Source organism: Kogia breviceps, chromosome 8 (assembly GCF_026419965.1).
Source record: "Kogia breviceps isolate mKogBre1 chromosome 8, mKogBre1 haplotype 1, whole genome shotgun sequence".
NCBI lineage: Eukaryota > Metazoa > Chordata > Mammalia > Artiodactyla > Physeteridae > Kogia > Kogia breviceps.
This window is the reverse complement of record NC_081317.1, coordinates 77767920-77784752: the sequence shown is the minus strand read 5'-3', so window position 1 is coordinate 77784752 and position 16833 is coordinate 77767920. Positions and strand designations below refer to the sequence as shown.

At 38.6% G+C, this 16833-nt stretch overlaps 1 protein-coding gene and 1 long non-coding RNA gene across 2 annotated transcripts in view; one reads left to right on the top strand and one right to left on the bottom strand.

Moving 5' to 3' along the window:
- The window catches only part of LOC136794607 (uncharacterized), a 44165-nt gene extending 35986 nt beyond the window's left edge, over positions 1-8179 (top strand). The window contains exons 6-8 of the long non-coding RNA XR_010841602.1: positions 3672-3820; positions 4445-4547; positions 8099-8179. This is a non-coding gene — a long non-coding RNA (uncharacterized lncRNA). The remainder of the gene's footprint in view (positions 1-3671; positions 3821-4444; positions 4548-8098) is intronic.
- RORB (RAR related orphan receptor B) overlaps positions 1-16833 on the bottom strand; it is a 180654-nt gene that overhangs the window by 10373 nt on the left and 153448 nt on the right. Inside the window, exons 5-9 of the mRNA XM_059071636.2 lie at positions 12261-12382; positions 10536-10668; positions 7660-7767; positions 6029-6139; positions 2944-3056 (exon numbers count right to left, since the gene is read on the bottom strand). Coding sequence (XP_058927619.1) covers positions 2944-3056; positions 6029-6139; positions 7660-7767; positions 10536-10668; positions 12261-12382 — 587 coding nt within the window. The remainder of the gene's footprint in view (positions 1-2943; positions 3057-6028; positions 6140-7659; positions 7768-10535; positions 10669-12260; positions 12383-16833) is intronic.

Genomic DNA, 16833 nt, shown 5'->3' with positions numbered 1-16833 from the left:
GGGTTGAGACCTTCTAGTTAATGGATAAGAATTCCTGAATTTCAGATCTTCCCTAGGTCCAGGTTTGGTCAAAAGTATAAGGCATTGTTACTTGAACTTTAATTTCAGGAAGTGGGCATGCAGAAAGTGTACTGGAGACAGTTTTTCTAGGATGAAATCTAATGACTATGTCTGAACCTTGCACCTCACCTAAGTCTGCTCCACCTGTTCAGGGTCAAACTGGTCGGTGGCAAAAACAGTCTTTGCACACTGCACAGAAGGCAGATCTACCCTACCCCACCTACTTGGGATGTAACCTGAACCGCTGGACTTGAATACAACAGTTGGATGTATTCAACTGTTGAATGCAGATTGCATTCAGAATGCACAGAACAGAATGCACATTTTTCTAGAGATAAGTTTCATGATGTTCACCAGATTCCCCAGAGGGGTCACTGTTTTAGTGGCGTTGTGGAGGCAGAAGAGCTCCATGACTATGAAGGAAGAGAAGAAATTTCTGCAAAGATGTAAAGAATCTGTGGGAGGGTAGAATAGTTTTTCTCAGATTTAAATAAAGCTATTTATTCCTTCTGGGGAGTGTGCGTTTGATGAGAGGGTGTCCCTATATGTCAATGGCACCATTGTCCTTAAAGCATTAAAGCAGTCAGAACTCAAGAGACTTGTCTGGTGAGACAAGTCTTCCCTTCCCCAGGACACGACAGTTGAATGGGAAACTTAGACAAATGGAGTGACTTATGCAAAACCACACGGTCCAGAGCTGGGATAAATGAGAATCCAGTTCTCATTCCTTTTCATGGTCCCTCCACATTAGTTCACAGAATATCCTATCAAAATGATGACTGTTACAACGAAGGGTCCCCACAAAAACTCAATATCCACACATGATCAGTGGAAGCAATGCTTTGTCATCTGGCTCCAGTGAATTTTATGTAAGAAATAATCCTGTCTAATGCTTTCTCTGATTCCCAGCTTTGCAACATTCTCTTTCTATAAGAAAAGAATTGAATGGATGTTAACTAGACTTACTGTGGTGTTCATTTCACAATATATACAAATATTGAATCATTATGCTGTACACCTAAGGCTAATATAATGTTTTATGTTAATTATACTTAAAAAAACTTAAAGAAAATAATAGTATACTTTTCCCACTAAGGATAGAAAAAGAGAGTTAAGCTGACTTCACTTGGTGTTTTAATTTTTTTTCTTGCTATTAAATATCCTTCATCCCCTCAATTTCTCTGTCTCCTTTCTACCCCAAATACCTCAGACCACCACCAGGATACCAGGTGGTAGAAAATGGTATAAGCATGAGGGTTGCTCTCTTGGGAAGAAATAATCACCATGTCACAGTGTGTTAGAATTTATGCAGTGGAAATATTTCATTTGAACTTACACATCTCTATAGCAGTAAGAAATTATGATCTTCATTTTAGAGATGATGAAACCACGGTTTTCTGACAAGAAGATGATCCCCTTAAGCAGAATAGCAACAACTTTTGTCTAACTCTGTATTTTATTAAGTTCTTAATTTTAGGGTGGTAAATATGGGGACCAAAGTCTTTTGGGAGATCCCAAATGCAGGAAACATTCTCCTTGCCCACATTAACTAACCAGATGTATTTATGCATATATGCTATGGAGCAACTACAGAGACAGATGTGTATATCCACATTACTGTCTTTTCTGCCCAGTGTCTCTGAAGTTTTGCTTATGTATGTAGAAGTTTTGCTCTTACCTGGGAGAAAACTGAGGTGTGAAGAGCAGGAGATCTGTCCTTGCCCACATGATAAGTGAAAAGTTGCACCAAAGAGAACTGTCACTCTGTGACAGTTCTACACTGTCACACAGTGTAGAAATGTTCTTCCTAGTGATGTGTTAATTTTAACAAAATGTTACCGTAATGAAGCAGCATATTTAACTCATGGAGGTTTTTTATAGCAGTACTCTGTATGTGCAAAGTAAAATCTGATAGTATCTCTAACAGAGTCTTCCCCCCTTTTTTAAAATAAAGAACTTCAAGAGCAGAGTGGGAGGGTTTTAATGATAAAAATATAAAGAATAGGATTCCTATCATCTTTAACTAAGGATAGGCTCCATTTCCTAGTTGTTTAACCTCTAAAAAAATTCCAATTCTTAAGAAATTTAAGATACTTTAGAATCTAAAATAACACTGAATATCATTAGAAAATTCCTTTGTCCTCTTATGATCATTTTACTTTGGTAAACAACTTTTCTCAGTATTCTTCTTAAAGATCACTATTTTTAATTAAGTTGAATCACAAAATGGATAGCATGGTACATGCATTTTGCCCCTGAGATACTTCATTTTGAAGGAATCCTAGAGTAGAGTTGAAGAGATTAGAGTTGAAGGGAAATTTACCAGACATCAGTCTAATCTTTGACTCTGGGTAGGACTGTCATTTACAACATACCTGAAAGGACACCAGGCAGTATCTATAAGTATATGACCAATGACAGGGACCTCACTCCTTCACACAGTGGTCTACCCTCTGTTCCCCAATTTTCATCATTTTATAGTTCTTCCTCATTTGGAATAAAAATCTACCCATTCTCTTGCCTGGACCTGACTCCCAAGTGACACAAAGTCTCCTCTTTCTTCACATATGATTTTTGAAGACTTGTTTCCTTGTTTCAAGCTTTTGTTCTTCAAAACAAAAGATTTGTCTTTGATTTGTCCTTTGATTTGTCTTCCTCTACCTATGGTTCAGCTCCATCAGTATCATCCTTCCCTACGAAAGTCACTGTCCTCTCAATCTATTATAATTTCCTAGTCTCCCTTTTAAAATGTGCACCTCAAAATTTATGGAACCTTTGGTAATCTTCAGAAATTGTTGCTGCTGAGAAATGTCCCTTGCTTTATGTGACTAGCCCTCTTCAGCTCACTGGGCTCTTTCAGTGACATTGGGTCTGAGGACCTACCTTTGCCAAGGTCTCATCATCCAGGTGATTCTTCTGAATCACATGTTGAAGTGCAAAATAAATTTTTTCCTGAAGCTTCTGGACCTTCCTTGGTTCTATCAGCCAGGCTCGGTCTGACAAAGGAAAAGAATGGGTAAGGAGGGGACAGAATGTAAGCTTTGTTATATTTCACCTACATATATATAAGTGCTGAGTATCAGACCCATTTCAAATTAGTTCCAAATTGCTTCTGAAGACATGCAATTATTTTTCTAAAACAAATATTTTATAAGCAATTCTATGATGACAGTAATGTATAATACATTGACATACAGAATCAGGGTGGAGGTAAAGACACAGTGGTTCAAAGAAACTCCATGTGTCTTATTGTCTGTGACAATTTACATCTCTTACTCTTTCTCTGGACATATGCTTAGATTTTCTTTCAAAGTGTAAGTTAATGATCTGTGAAGAAATGAATTATAGAAGTGAAGAAAACCTATTGTAAAGGAGTGTTTTTGGAATTCAGACTCTCCCTTCCCTTTTATAAGCTAAGTTATAATTTATATAGCATCAACATGAATCAATTAAAAAATTTAATGCTGAGTCCTCTTTTTCTATATTGAATGTTTAAATAATAGATAGGATAATCCCTCCTTTCCTTTAGCCTTTCCCACTTTCCTTTCTTTTTTCTTTCCTCCCTCCCTCCCTCTCTTTGTTCCCTGCTTCCGTCCTTCCTTTCTTCCTAGACGCTTTATACCATGGTGACAAAATTCAGCCCAGTGTCAACGCCTAAGGTTGAAACTTCAATGAAGAGACACCTAGAGTCTCCAAATGCTGAACAAATACTCATGGAAAAGAACTTGGACATGATCCTTCTAAACACAGTTCAGGTCAGGTGAGAAACTCGATTCTGTAATCCTAGACAGGGCCAGGACAAGTCTAGCCAACAGTTAAGCAAACCCTTACGTAAGTGAGCACAAAAGCCTTCAGTGACAATTGTCAATCAGAATACATTAAGTTCCCCTGCCTCTCCCTTCCCTAAACTATCTGGAGCTGAATAGACAGTAACTATTATGGCAAGAACTTGGGCGGAAGGGTGGGGTCTGGCATGCGATGGAGCCTACACAGGCTGGAATACTGTCTTTTCTCTCTTTTTGAATATGGCACTAGGCCAGGGCGGCAAACAAGCTATCTTGGAGTTGCAGAAGCCTCTGAGTGTGGGTCTGTGACCGGGGCTGGAAGATTCCCCACTGGGTAGAATAAGCTAAATATCATGCTTCCAAACTCCGTGGAGTTTGATGGCTTTAGCATTTCTTCCTAGAAAAAGGCTCATAGCCTTTTTCAGCTGATTTCTAACTCATAAGAAGCAGGCTTGCCTTCCAACTGGGGCAGTTATCTTCATGGATTGTTTAGATTTGATATACCATGTCTTAAATATTTGCTGCTGGGAATTTACTGACTTGTCATATGCATACCTATGAGGACAGTGACTTTTGTAATGCTTCCTTTGATTAAGCAGGAACCAGAGTGAAACCAGCTCCCTCATCACGGACTCAAAGGCTTAGAACTAATCTTCATCTGAACTATAATCAATGGGAGCAATCAAATGCAATGAGAAAACGGTAGGAGGAAAATTATTTGGCAAGTGGTTGCTACCAGAAATAAATATTGCTTGTCACTTCTTCCATTTATCTTTGTGCTGCCAAGTCTGAGAAACTTTCTAGGGTTTAAAAAAAAAAAAAAAGAAAAGAAAAAGGAAAAAGCCTGGAGGAACAGCTTGATTTTAGACAGAGCCACAAAAGAAACTGTTAGTAATGATATGCCAATTGATAACTAATTTCCATTTTTGATATTTGATAAAGTAGTTAAATAAAAAACAGAAGGAAATTTTTAAAATCCTCATAAGTAAATAAAGCCTAACAGATACAAAGTGTAAAGGCCGTATTATGGGTAGACATAGCTAGAGTGACATGTCAACATGACCCATCACAGGGAACATTAATTTCTTCCAGCCTCACTGAAAAATATGTTAGGTATAAGAAAAGATCAAGTCTCTAGAGAGAAATGGGTTATAGAAAGAATGAGTCTCTTGACCATAAAAATGACCAGAAATGTGTCTTTCTTTTCATAGAGAACTGTCAATAAAACTGCTATTCCTTGACCCCAAATCTAACTGAACAGATGACTGAATGAGCAACTCTGACGTTTCATTCTGGTTGAGCCATGCATTTCTTAGGATTCCATACATTTTCAAGCCAGCATATACTTTTATAAAGAATTTCAATGGCTATAGTGCTATTTGATCTATAAATGTCATACCGTACCTTCTTTGAAAACTTTTTGCTGTTTACTGCATTTCAGAGCTAGACGAGGTGTTTATTATTATGAATCGCAACCCTCTTACTTTACAGGTGAGGAAACTGAGGCTCTGAGGGGTCAAGTGTTTAAGGTCACACAGACACCTGGTAACAGAGCCTGTCCTAGAATGCCCACCACCACATCGGAGATTCTTCCTTTACCAGTCTTTAGTAAGAGCCATTTTTTTCCTCTGTTGTCCTTACCTCCTTTTAAAGCTTCTAATATTGCATTAAAAAAAAAGAGGCATTTGCCTGAATTGAAATGCCAACATTAATTTGGATAGAAAAACCAATGAAAGAGATATTTAAAGAGGAGAAAATATATGTTTTTACTTCTTTTTAGTCTCTATGCTGGCTTGTTCATTCTACTAAGTCTCACCTGACTGGACATTTCTGTCTATGTCCTTTATTCTTAAAATCAAAATAGAACTTAGTTATAACTCAGGCCACTATTTGTCTTCATTTATCTGTTAAGAAATGATTATGCTTTTCTGAATCTGGAGTCACCCTTACCACACATCCTACTCTTGCATTTGGGACAAAACTGATATTTAAATTAACCTGAGGCTACTTTTCTTTGAATTGTCCAAAAATATCACAAGCTTGCTAAAGAAAATATAGTTATTTTAAAGTTTCTTCAGAGCACCTTGGCTTAGGTAGATGCAATTCATGTTAAAGATAGCAAAACAGTTTTTTTTTTTTTTTTTTTTTTTTTAAAAAAAGGTAAGGACCTCAGACCTCCCTACCTGGAGATATCAGAACAGCAGATGAGAACAAAGCAATCTCTTCTTCAGTCAGCTGCAAGGAACACAAATTCTTTGCAAAGTCAAATGCTTCATTCACTAGGTCATCAGAACCTATAAAAGAAGGCAAGTTAAATGAAAATACGTGAACAGAATGGGACAATAGTAAGAAACGTCCCATAATCAAGAAGTTATTCAAGGATTTGCATACTAGGCATACAGAAAAAATATTTCTAAGTTCCTGACCATAACAAATGATTTAGTGGTAATTATAGAATGAGAAAATTGGGCAACATCTTGACCAGGTAATGAAAGTCAACATTACCAATGGGGGGCAGATAGAAATGGTTTGCACCCATTGTAATATCCAACTGGGAATATATAACCCCAATCTAATCTTGTAAGTCTGAAATTAGCTCCAACTAAAAAAATTTAAATTAGTGATTTGAGGATCCTTTAGCACAGACATAGCATTCATAGAAAACCTAAAACATGTATAATGGGCCATGGGCTGTCAGTCTTAGTGGCACTTATAGGATGTCACTGGCAATGTAGGATGTCCAGGGGCCTCAGGCTAAGCGAATGGACACAAAGTGACTTTCAATTTGGTAATTTCCTGGAAATTCCACTGAGGAGCAAACAGTCATTTATGTTTACCTTCTAATGAATGACTCGCAGGTCAGTTGCTTAGCCATTGTGAATTCTGGCAAAATAATGCTTCATCCCTACACGGATCCTTGGTAAATGTTTATTTTATGAAGCTGGAAATATACCCAAGTTGCTTGCCAAGGTTTTTCCTCCTTTCTTGAAAATCTAGCCTTGGAGATGACATGGATGTATATCAGCTGCAGGAGGGAAACACTGCCGGCCCCGATGGATTTGCCATTGGCTACCATATCAACTGACAGCACAAAAGGTGAAAGGGCAGTGGCCTTCTTTGATGTCCGTGGGCAGGATATGGAACAAATGGCACTTTCAATTGTTAAAACCTTTCCTGGCACCAGCCCATCTTTGCTAACGTTCTTATCCATGCCATGCACTGATGACTGGATGTGAATGACACACTTCCAGAGACTGACTCTGTCCTGGCCTCCCACAAGAATGGTCTGGGGATCATTTGGGGCTGGTTGGCAGCCACGCTATCTGTGCTCCCAGAACTTCATGAATTAACAGGGAGAAAGTCACTACCCTGGGTGCGAAACAAGTGAAAGAGCTCCTCTTTTAAGCATCTTAACTAATGATTATAAATTTGCATGAGAAACTTAAGAGGTCACCCATGGACCACCAGTGGTCTACAAAATATACTTTGTGAAGCAGTAAGCTAGAAGGTAAAAGAAAAGCTGATCCTACAAAGAATGCCTAGAATGCATCCCAGCTCTTTAGAATCAGTTTTTGTTGATTTCTGAATGAAGCATGTTGGTGTCAACAGGGTCCACGTTTCTTTCCTTCCTTTTATCTTTGGGGGCACAACTGTAAAATCAGAGGAGTTAGATGAAACACTGGAGGCTCCCCTAGTCCAACCCTTATTAAATAATGAGATATTAAGTCATGTTAGAGAATCAAGGCATTTCTTTTAGTGGAGAAACTGATGGTAGTTAATAAAATTGTGTAATCATCATCAAAGGTGAACTCACCTAAGGCCTTGAACATTTGCATTCCTCCATATTTTCCTTCAAACAGAACAGTGTTGTTTAATGGGTTGAAGGCACGGCACATTCTCACTAAAACTACTTCCAAGCAACCTATGAGAAAAAAAATTTCAAATGTGTGTGTGTGTGTATATATATATATATATATATATATATATATATATATATATATATATATATATATAAAGAGGTTACTACTGCATATAGGTCAAGAGACTTTAAAAAACTTTAAAATACACACATAGACACATAGACACACACATTCAGAAAATCTCAAGATTCCTTCCCAAGTAAAAAAGAACTATGTTAGAAATAAAGCTCTCTTGAAGTCTATGTGAGGAATTAAAGATAAAATATACTTTAAAGGTGACTAAAATGAAGGGCAAAAATATTTTCTTCAGAAGCATACATTTTTCCCCCCTAGTTTCGACTGATAATGAAGTTAGTTTCAACTCTTGAATTCACCGGTGATGATAAGTGGCCCAGAAAGGAGATTTGCAGCAGGCAAGTTCAGTCTGTTAACTTTTGCAGAAGCTTTGCTGTTGGGGAAACCTGTTCTCTGCTTCAGTTTTTAACACACTCCATGTATATTTCTGCATACGATGACTTCAATTAGGGACACCTTCAGGATGTTTCTTGAGGGTACCATTTATGTCCTGGTGTCTTTGAAATGAGGGTTTCTTGGTCAAATAAGTTTTGGCAAAAGGCTGAACATTATCCACTCCAGGGAGTTATAATCAACATTCACAGGTCAAAGGCTGTTGAAATCCCAACATGAAGGAGTTTGTTCAACCCTGATGGACCTAACATTTCTGAGTTCTCTCTTAGCCCAATGGTGGCAGGACCTTCATCTACAGCCATAGGCAATTGTGGTTATTGTATTCACTGTTATATCTCCATCACCTAGAAAAGTCCCTGGCACATAGTAGGTGCTTAATAAATATTTATTAAATGAATTAGTTCACTACCTTTGTTTTTCCCTCTGAACATTTACTGACATCCTGAGCAAGTACTGCAAAGTTTCTCCACATTTTGGAGAAATGGGCTTTTGCCCCACGGTGTGTTGGAAGGTGACACCAGGCTCAGAAGTCAGAAATTTGCATGAGAACATCATATAGATGATTTGGCTACACCCATGTTGTACCCAACTGTACCCCTGGTGCCTTTCTTAATGCTGCCATGTATATTTATGTTTGTGTTTTATTTCTTTGTTCTGCTGATGTATCTGCTTTCCCTCATATGTCACCTTAGCATAGGGGCTTACGCATAAGAAGGAATCTGCAAATATTAATTGAAATAATGCTTTTCTGAGAAAAACAATAATAGGTACCATTTATTCACTGTCTGCAATATGGAAGGCACTTCCCTTGACCCCTTACATTATTCTACATTCCATGTCTCCTACCCTTAAACCCAGGTGGGCCTACATGACTGCCTTGACAAACAGGTGCAGTGGAAGTAACCCTATGGGACTTTTGAAGCTAAGTCGGAAAAATGCTACACACTTCTGCCTTGCTCTCTTGAAATGCTAACTTTTGAAACCTAGCAACCATGCTGTGAGAAAGTCCAAGCAGTCTGTGGAGGATAGGAACTGAGGCCCCCCTGAGCCCAAAGCCTTGACTGAACTCTGGGCTGTCAACCAGCAAAAATTGCCAGCCATGTACATGAGCCAGTATGCAAGTGGGTCCTCCTACCCTCAGTCAAGTTGCCTCAGTGAACACCACAAGCCATCCCTTGCTAAGCCCTGCTCAAACTGTAGCTTTGGAAGCAAAATAAATGATTATCGTTGTTTGAACTGAGTTTTGGGATTGTTTTTATCCAGCAACTAATACATCAAGTTAATGTTTGAGTCAAGAGTTGCACCAACTTTAATCATTTGGTAAAGCAGCAGCAGCAACTTAGAATAATTATTTTATTTGGCTCAAGTTCAAAAGGCAGCTTTTCTCCACACCTCTTTTTGTACAGTAGAAACTAACACAACATTGTAAAGCAACTATACTGCAATAAAAATTAATTTAAAGAAAATAAGCCAGCTTTGCCAGATACTGGCTATGTGGTATTGAACACAGCCCTTCACTTCCCTGAATCTTTGCTTCCTCTTCTATACGATGGAAATAATGACTGAGCACACAAGATTAAAAGAGATGTCACAGGTAAACATAAACATATATATGTATGTTATTGCATATATATAAATTATGTTATTATTATTTGCTATAGCCCAGGACCATGAAGGTTCACATGAACACCATAGTGGTTCTTATTTTCTATTTTCAAAGGGGGCCAAAAAAGACAAATACATTTTTCTCCTGTTTGGATAATGGCAGCTGCAAAGTCAATCATGTGCAAAGTTTTCTGAGTTGCTTCCTAAGTGACTGTGCCTGTGTCAGAGAGTGTGAGGGAGAAGTGGGAGGAAGAATTAGAGCAGAGTGAATTTCTCCCGGTGTATTCTGGCTGCAGGCTATCCTCATTAAAATCACTGGAAATGACCACAGAGGCAGAGCTCAGCTAGCCTGGATTTTTTCCCCCCAACAGAAGGCAAGTAGTACATTTTAGAGCCAGCTCAGCAATTCAGCCACCTTGACACGCTAATTACTATCACTGCCTGTCAAGCTGGGTATCTCAACCTCCACAATTAATAGCTCCACTTTCAATAAGCAAAATTGTATTTGACTTCAAAGGGGAACTGAATGACTATCAGGGCATTTTTATTATTGAGAGTTTCCTTTGGGAGTTGGCTGACAGTGTAGGTGGTAAAAATGAGCTACATGTTGGATGGAGGATTTTCTAGAACTAACAGCAAGCTAAGGGTCAACCACATCCTGGTCTAAAATAGGCCCCCCATGAATTTTCTTGCTTACCTGACTTCAGAAGTAGGATTTGATCATTTTGACAGAGTTCCATGAAGCCTGTTATTCGCTTTGCAAACTCTACCACATATTGGATGGCGTGAGTGATCTGGATGGCACATTGCTGCCACAGTGCTTCCCTGGACTTCAAGAGAGAAAACACAGAATGTACATGGAGCAAAGAACAACTTGGAGACTCAGTGAAATACTCAAGGTTGCCTAACTGGCGCTTACCTGTCACTTGGGGTCCATGGTAGGAATTTACCCCCCTTTAGAAGAGAGGCAATATTTTCTAAGACATTGCTTTGACCTCTTTGAACCTTGATACACCACAATTACCAAAGTAATGAGGCTAAAATAATGGAAATATTGCAATAGTACCAAAAGATAGGCATTTATAGTTTCTTTATTATTTTGCCTCCTTCTCCTCACCTAAACAAACTCAAGCTCTTAGTCTACTTTGTAAAATCAAAGTCTTACACTGAGGAATAGCAATTTCATTCACAGGCTTCCACAAAATTATTTCCACGTGTTCCTGACAGGCACTAAATCTGTAATATTTTTATGTTGTGCTCTTTTCCCAGAATTTATGGAGACTGCTTTTTGGTACAAAAAAAATTTCAAGGGAAAAGACATCAAATCAAATCACTCTCTTAAGTAATACAGAACCCCGGAAATGTATTTTGATCCTTGGGTTATTTTCTTTGGAATGGGAAACATAAATCCAAGTTATGTGTTAATTCTGTTTTTTATTGACCATAACAATACCTATGCTTTTGTCTCCTTATTCATATAAAAATGGTAAGATTTAATTATTCCACTGGAGAAAAATCAGTATGTTGTGATCATATATTTAGATATAGACAAATTTATATATTTTATTAAAATTTCATTTACTGATAGGTTTTGTGATTATGGATCTCAATCCTGTAGAAAATTAATGTGAGTCAAAACAACAACAGGGCTTCCCTGGTGGCGCAGTGGTTGAGAGTCCACCTGCCAATTCAGGGGATACGGGTTCGTGCCTTGGTCCGGGAGGATCCCACGTGCCGCGGAGCGGCTGGGCCCGTGAGCCATGGCCGCTGGGCCTGCGCGTCCGGAGCCTGTGCTCCGCAACGGGAGAGGCCACAACAGTGAGAGGCCGTGTACAGCCAAAACAACAACAACAACAAAACCAGCAACAAATTTCTTCTCCTAAAACCTTCTCTAATGTACACAAAAATAATCAAAATAATAATAACAGTAAAAATGTAGGGTGAGTTGTCCCTTTTTCCTTTGGTCCTTTTTAAACATGTAGGGCAAGAAAAAACATTCAGAATGCTTTGTTGCATATCTTTGTAGTGTAAGTTTGCAGCTATTATTCCTGCTATGACTTTTTCAATTGCTCCTACTCCTTGCCTGGCTGCAAGAAACCACTATGAGATGTCCTAAAATCACCTGATGTGGGCACAGTCTCCCCCGTCATTCAAATAGGGCAGTGGTTTTCTATTGGGGTGGTTTTGCTCCCCAGGGAACAGTTGGCAACATCTGGAGACATCTGGGTTGTCACAACTATGGGTGAGGGGGTTCTACTGGCACCTAGTGGGAGAGACCAAGGATGATGCTAAACATCCTACGATGTGCAGCACAATCCTTACAGCAAAGAATTGTCCAGTCTGAAATGTCAACAGTGCAGAGGTTGAAAAAGCCAGAAACAGAGAAATCACAGAAAAACTTTCCTGTAGTTTCCCAGAGTACCTTGCTTTGATACGCTTTAATTTCTTCATACGTGTGGATCTGCCACGCCAGCTGGTGTAGCTCCTCCATGGTGTATTGACATGTCTCCAGATGGGACTTAATGATGTTCTGCGCAATTCGATCTATGAGAAAGAATATCAATTTGAGGGTTTGTGAATAAAATCCCACTCTGCGGAAAGAAACCTGCTGTTAATGTGTTTCCTGTAGGAATGCCTTTTGGAGATACTCCAATTGTATGAGCATGTCTTTAACATTACTATCTATTTAAACATCTCCAGACAAACTCTTTATTGCTTTTTTTTCAATTTTCAGTCTTTTTATCAAAATTAACTGCCTTTCCTCCTCTTTTTGGTCACAAAAGCGGGCTCTTAAAGTTGTAAAGTGTTCACATAGATATTTATTTTTAAAATAAATCCAAATTACCATGCACCATGTTTCTTGATTTTTGGCCTGAAAGTCCACTCACAGTCTTGTAACACTTGTCACACTGTAACAGTCAGTGTAAACTCCAAAAACTTTAAAATATTTGGAAAATCACTAGATCCCCAGTGTTTATCTCAGAAAGGAGGAATTGAAATATAAATGTTTTCCTTATATTTTAAAAAGGGAGGATTAAACAATAATCTAAAATAATAGTTTTCTATAGAGGAAAGAGAAGAGAATCGAGGCACAGGGATGGAAGCCAGACTTCTCTGATGGTATTATTTTTGTAGATTTGACTTTGGAACCATGTAGATATCTTCCATAAATGTGAGAAGGAGATGAAATGATACGGACTCATGAGGTGATCATTTTGAAGCTGGGTCATGAGGGCCCTTATCTTCTTCTTTCAAATTTTTCATAAGATAAAATTTTTCCTTAAAAAAGTTAAAAAAGAGGAAATGGTTTTATTCATTAAAAAAGTGGAAAGAAACACAATCAATTTTGGGGCGCCATTTATTCCAAATGGGTTGTATTTAGTATTGTATCTTAAATATCGATTATTTGGGGTTTCAAGGTATGGAAGTTGAGTAATAGATCCAGACATAAGAGCTCTCCTTAACAACCTGCAGTGAGTCCCCCGAAGTTGGATAGAGCTGGCAGAAGGTCCCCTCATAATCCCCCCTCTGCTATTTGAACATGTGAAGGTGACATCTTGGAATTCTGTACTTAGGAATTCTGTAAGTGGGATGTGAGTAGAATGAAGATGACTAAATTTTCTGCCTGGTAACTGTTCTTGGCTCATATAGAAATGGACTTTTTCTTGTGTTTCAGGTGGTGCCATTTTAAATGCAATTTCTGTTCTTTCTAAATAGCAATATTTCATTTCTCCAGGATAATTCTCAAAGCAGTACTTAGGTACCGTTTTCTTTTTTTACCTTGCTAAGCTTCTGGTATATACGTAGTGAAATAAATTGAGTTTTAGTAATGTAGAGAATAAAAAATGTAAGCTTAAGCTTCTAATGAACCTTCAAAATAAAAAATCTCATATAGCCACTGCCTGGCACATTATAAACACTGAAGAAATGGTAGCCACGACTGTCATTATTAGGACATTCTACATAGTTTTTCATCAGGGAAGGAATCTGACCACCCAGTGGAGATGAAACAGAGCTATTTAATTTTGGAATCAGTGCTACTGAAGGAAGATATTTCGATATTTATTAAAGTTGTTCAATCAGAACTATAAACTGATGGATGTAGAAGATGCTACAAAATGCTAACTTATGATTATGGCTATACTCTATTGGATTCAGCATTGAGCATTTCTAGACTTTCATTACTTATTATGCTATAAAAATCCTTTCTTTAAAAAAATCCTATATTCAAAAATTTATTGAACATCCTATGTTGTAAAAAAGGGCAGGAAATATTCTATACATCATATTAAAATAGATTGGTATGTCATGGTTCATCATTTTTCAATTTCATTTGGGCAGTCTAATTACTTAGACTCTTAAAAAAACATATCTATTCCTCAGTAGGTATATAATGAAAACATAAGATTTTTACGGCTCTATAGTTTTCAAACCTTTATCTTCTTGGTGTAGTCTGTTTTCATTTTCAAAGATATACTGATTTGTCAGTAATTTACAGGCTTCAGGGTTTATAAGCAAAATTACAATTGCACTCAAAATTGCACTACGAAAACCTTTTTATCTGTTCCTTTACGGTATATCTCCTGAGCATTTCTGGCCAAGGTTTAAGAATTCCCTGGCCTTCTGCCACCAAAGTTTAGGGTTCTATGGGGTATGAGGAGTGGGCATAATAAGCACGTGGGAAGATTAAGCAAAATTGGAAGTTAAATCCACATGGATGCTTTAGGACTCAGCTCAGATGGCCATTCCTGGAGAAGGTTTCCCTGCTTCCCTGTGTCCTCATGTAGAAAGGCCAGCTGCCATTACACTTTAATTCCACCCCCAACTGAACTTTTATTCCAGTCAGACTCCCACTGTACTTATTTGAATGGATGTTTCTATACCCTTCAAGATTGTGAGTTCTTCAAGAGATGGACTGCAGAACCCAGCATAGTGCCTTCATATATTCATTCACATGTTCACAAATACTTTTTGAGAAGCTATCATATACCAAGTTAAGGTACAGAGTTTAAAGAAAGACATTTTCTGTTTTTAAAAGGATCTTATAATAATATCATGTCATATCATGATGTAACAAATGCCCTGAGTTATTGTAGAAACCCAAAGAAGAAAGTAACTAACTCAGTCTGAGGAAGGCAGAAAAATATCCACAGAGAAAATGCCTGTTGACCTGGGTCTGAGCAGGAATTTGTCACATGAAGAGAAAGACAGACATCAGGTAGAGGGGATGATGGAAAGGCACAGAGAGAAAACTAGCTCTGAGCTAGATAACTGCTGACATTAAACTTTACATCTTTACAATCCTTACCTTTTACAAACAATTTCCCTTTGACTGAGGAAAAAAGTGAGGTTCAGAAAGAGTGAGTGACTTTAGACCCATTTTTACAGAGCTAACAAATGGTGTTGAAATCAGCTCTGTCTTTTCCAGCAAAAAGTCTGTAGTGTTTGCAATACAGAGTGCATTGAAGAGATGGGGAGAAAGAGACTAGGGATAGACACTGTGACTGGAGATGGAACAGCTGCGTAAGCATGGCCATGGGAGTTTGGATTTTACCTTGTAGGCGATTAAGAGCTAGTGGAAGCTGTGAAGCAGGAGAGTGACGTGGTCAGTTTTTTGTTTTAAAAGGGTGATACTGGCAATGGCGAAGAAGATGAGATGGCATTAAGGAGTAAGTGAGATTAATCAGGCTGTTGTGAAAAATACAGACAAGATATTAGGAGCTTCTAGAACAGGTGCGAATGACAGAGACAGCGTGGAAGGGCTAGATTTAGGAGAATTCTGAAGGAGGATACATAGGACCAGCAGAGGGTGTGTGTGTGTGCGTGTGTGTGTGTGTGAGAGAGAGAGAGAGAGAGAGAGAGAGAGAGAGAGAGAGAATTAAATATAGTAGGTATGAAGCCAATGTTGAGTTAGTAAAGATAATGTTGAAAATATCCATCCATCCATTCGTCCCCTTGTTTTCTGCTTTGACAAAGGATTTTAGAAAGCTAAGACTGACCCTTTGTTTGATGATCTTAAAGCCTAAGCACTCATGATGGCTTTAACATTAAACATGGGCAATTATTTCCCATACCCTTGCGGCGAGAAGTAAAAGGCAAATCTCTTTTTGACATAAGGCATATATCAGTGAAAGCTAAGACACGGTAGCAGCAGTAGCAGGAGAGATCCTTCTCCACTTCCTTTCATGGGTCTGCAGTGCAAAGGTGAGCCACGTGCAAAAACCGACTTGACCCTCTCAAGGCTCAGGCTGGGGAGTCAATAAACCACACAGTAAAGCTAGACTTGGTCCCTCGGAAGCGAGGCCCGAAGGCTCATTCTGTCGATTAGAAAGATGCATGAACATCAGAGGAGATGGTCTGCTTGGACTGAGAGTCTGCAGTTGTGAAAAGGGGAGAAGGATTTAAAAAGAAGGGACAAAAGGGAGAGACAATGAATACAGTATGCAAAGTTCCTGCTGGGAGCCAAAGGAACTTTCAAGAGTCCTTGCCTGGAAAAATAGAAAAGGTAATAGTAAACGCTGTCATCTCTAGGGACCAACCACATGAGAAAGTCCAGACAAAAAGACTGAGGTAAAAGAGCAGGGGATATGGAATCTTTCTGGGCAATCGCACACCCTTCATCCGTTTCCCTGATTTGGATTGCAGTTGCTTCTCAGAGCCCAGTTTCGGATCCTTTAACCAGCTTGGGCTACAGAAAGCACATGTTGGAGAAGGAGTCAGCACGCACTGTGAGGGGATAATGGGTGCAACAGAAATATGACTGAATAATGACTGAATAATGGGAAATTCTACCACCTTCAGAGGTGACGCCCATGGACTCTACACTCTCCTTTCCCTGAGACCAGGGATGAGGCTAGAGATTTCTTAAGTGGACCTGAAAATGCAGCTATATCTTCTCAGTAGTTAAGATTCTGTATGTATCAGTGAGACAGAGCTTTGTCCATTTCACTAAGAGTATGTAGGCTGTTTGATAGTTAATAAAACAACAATGAGGA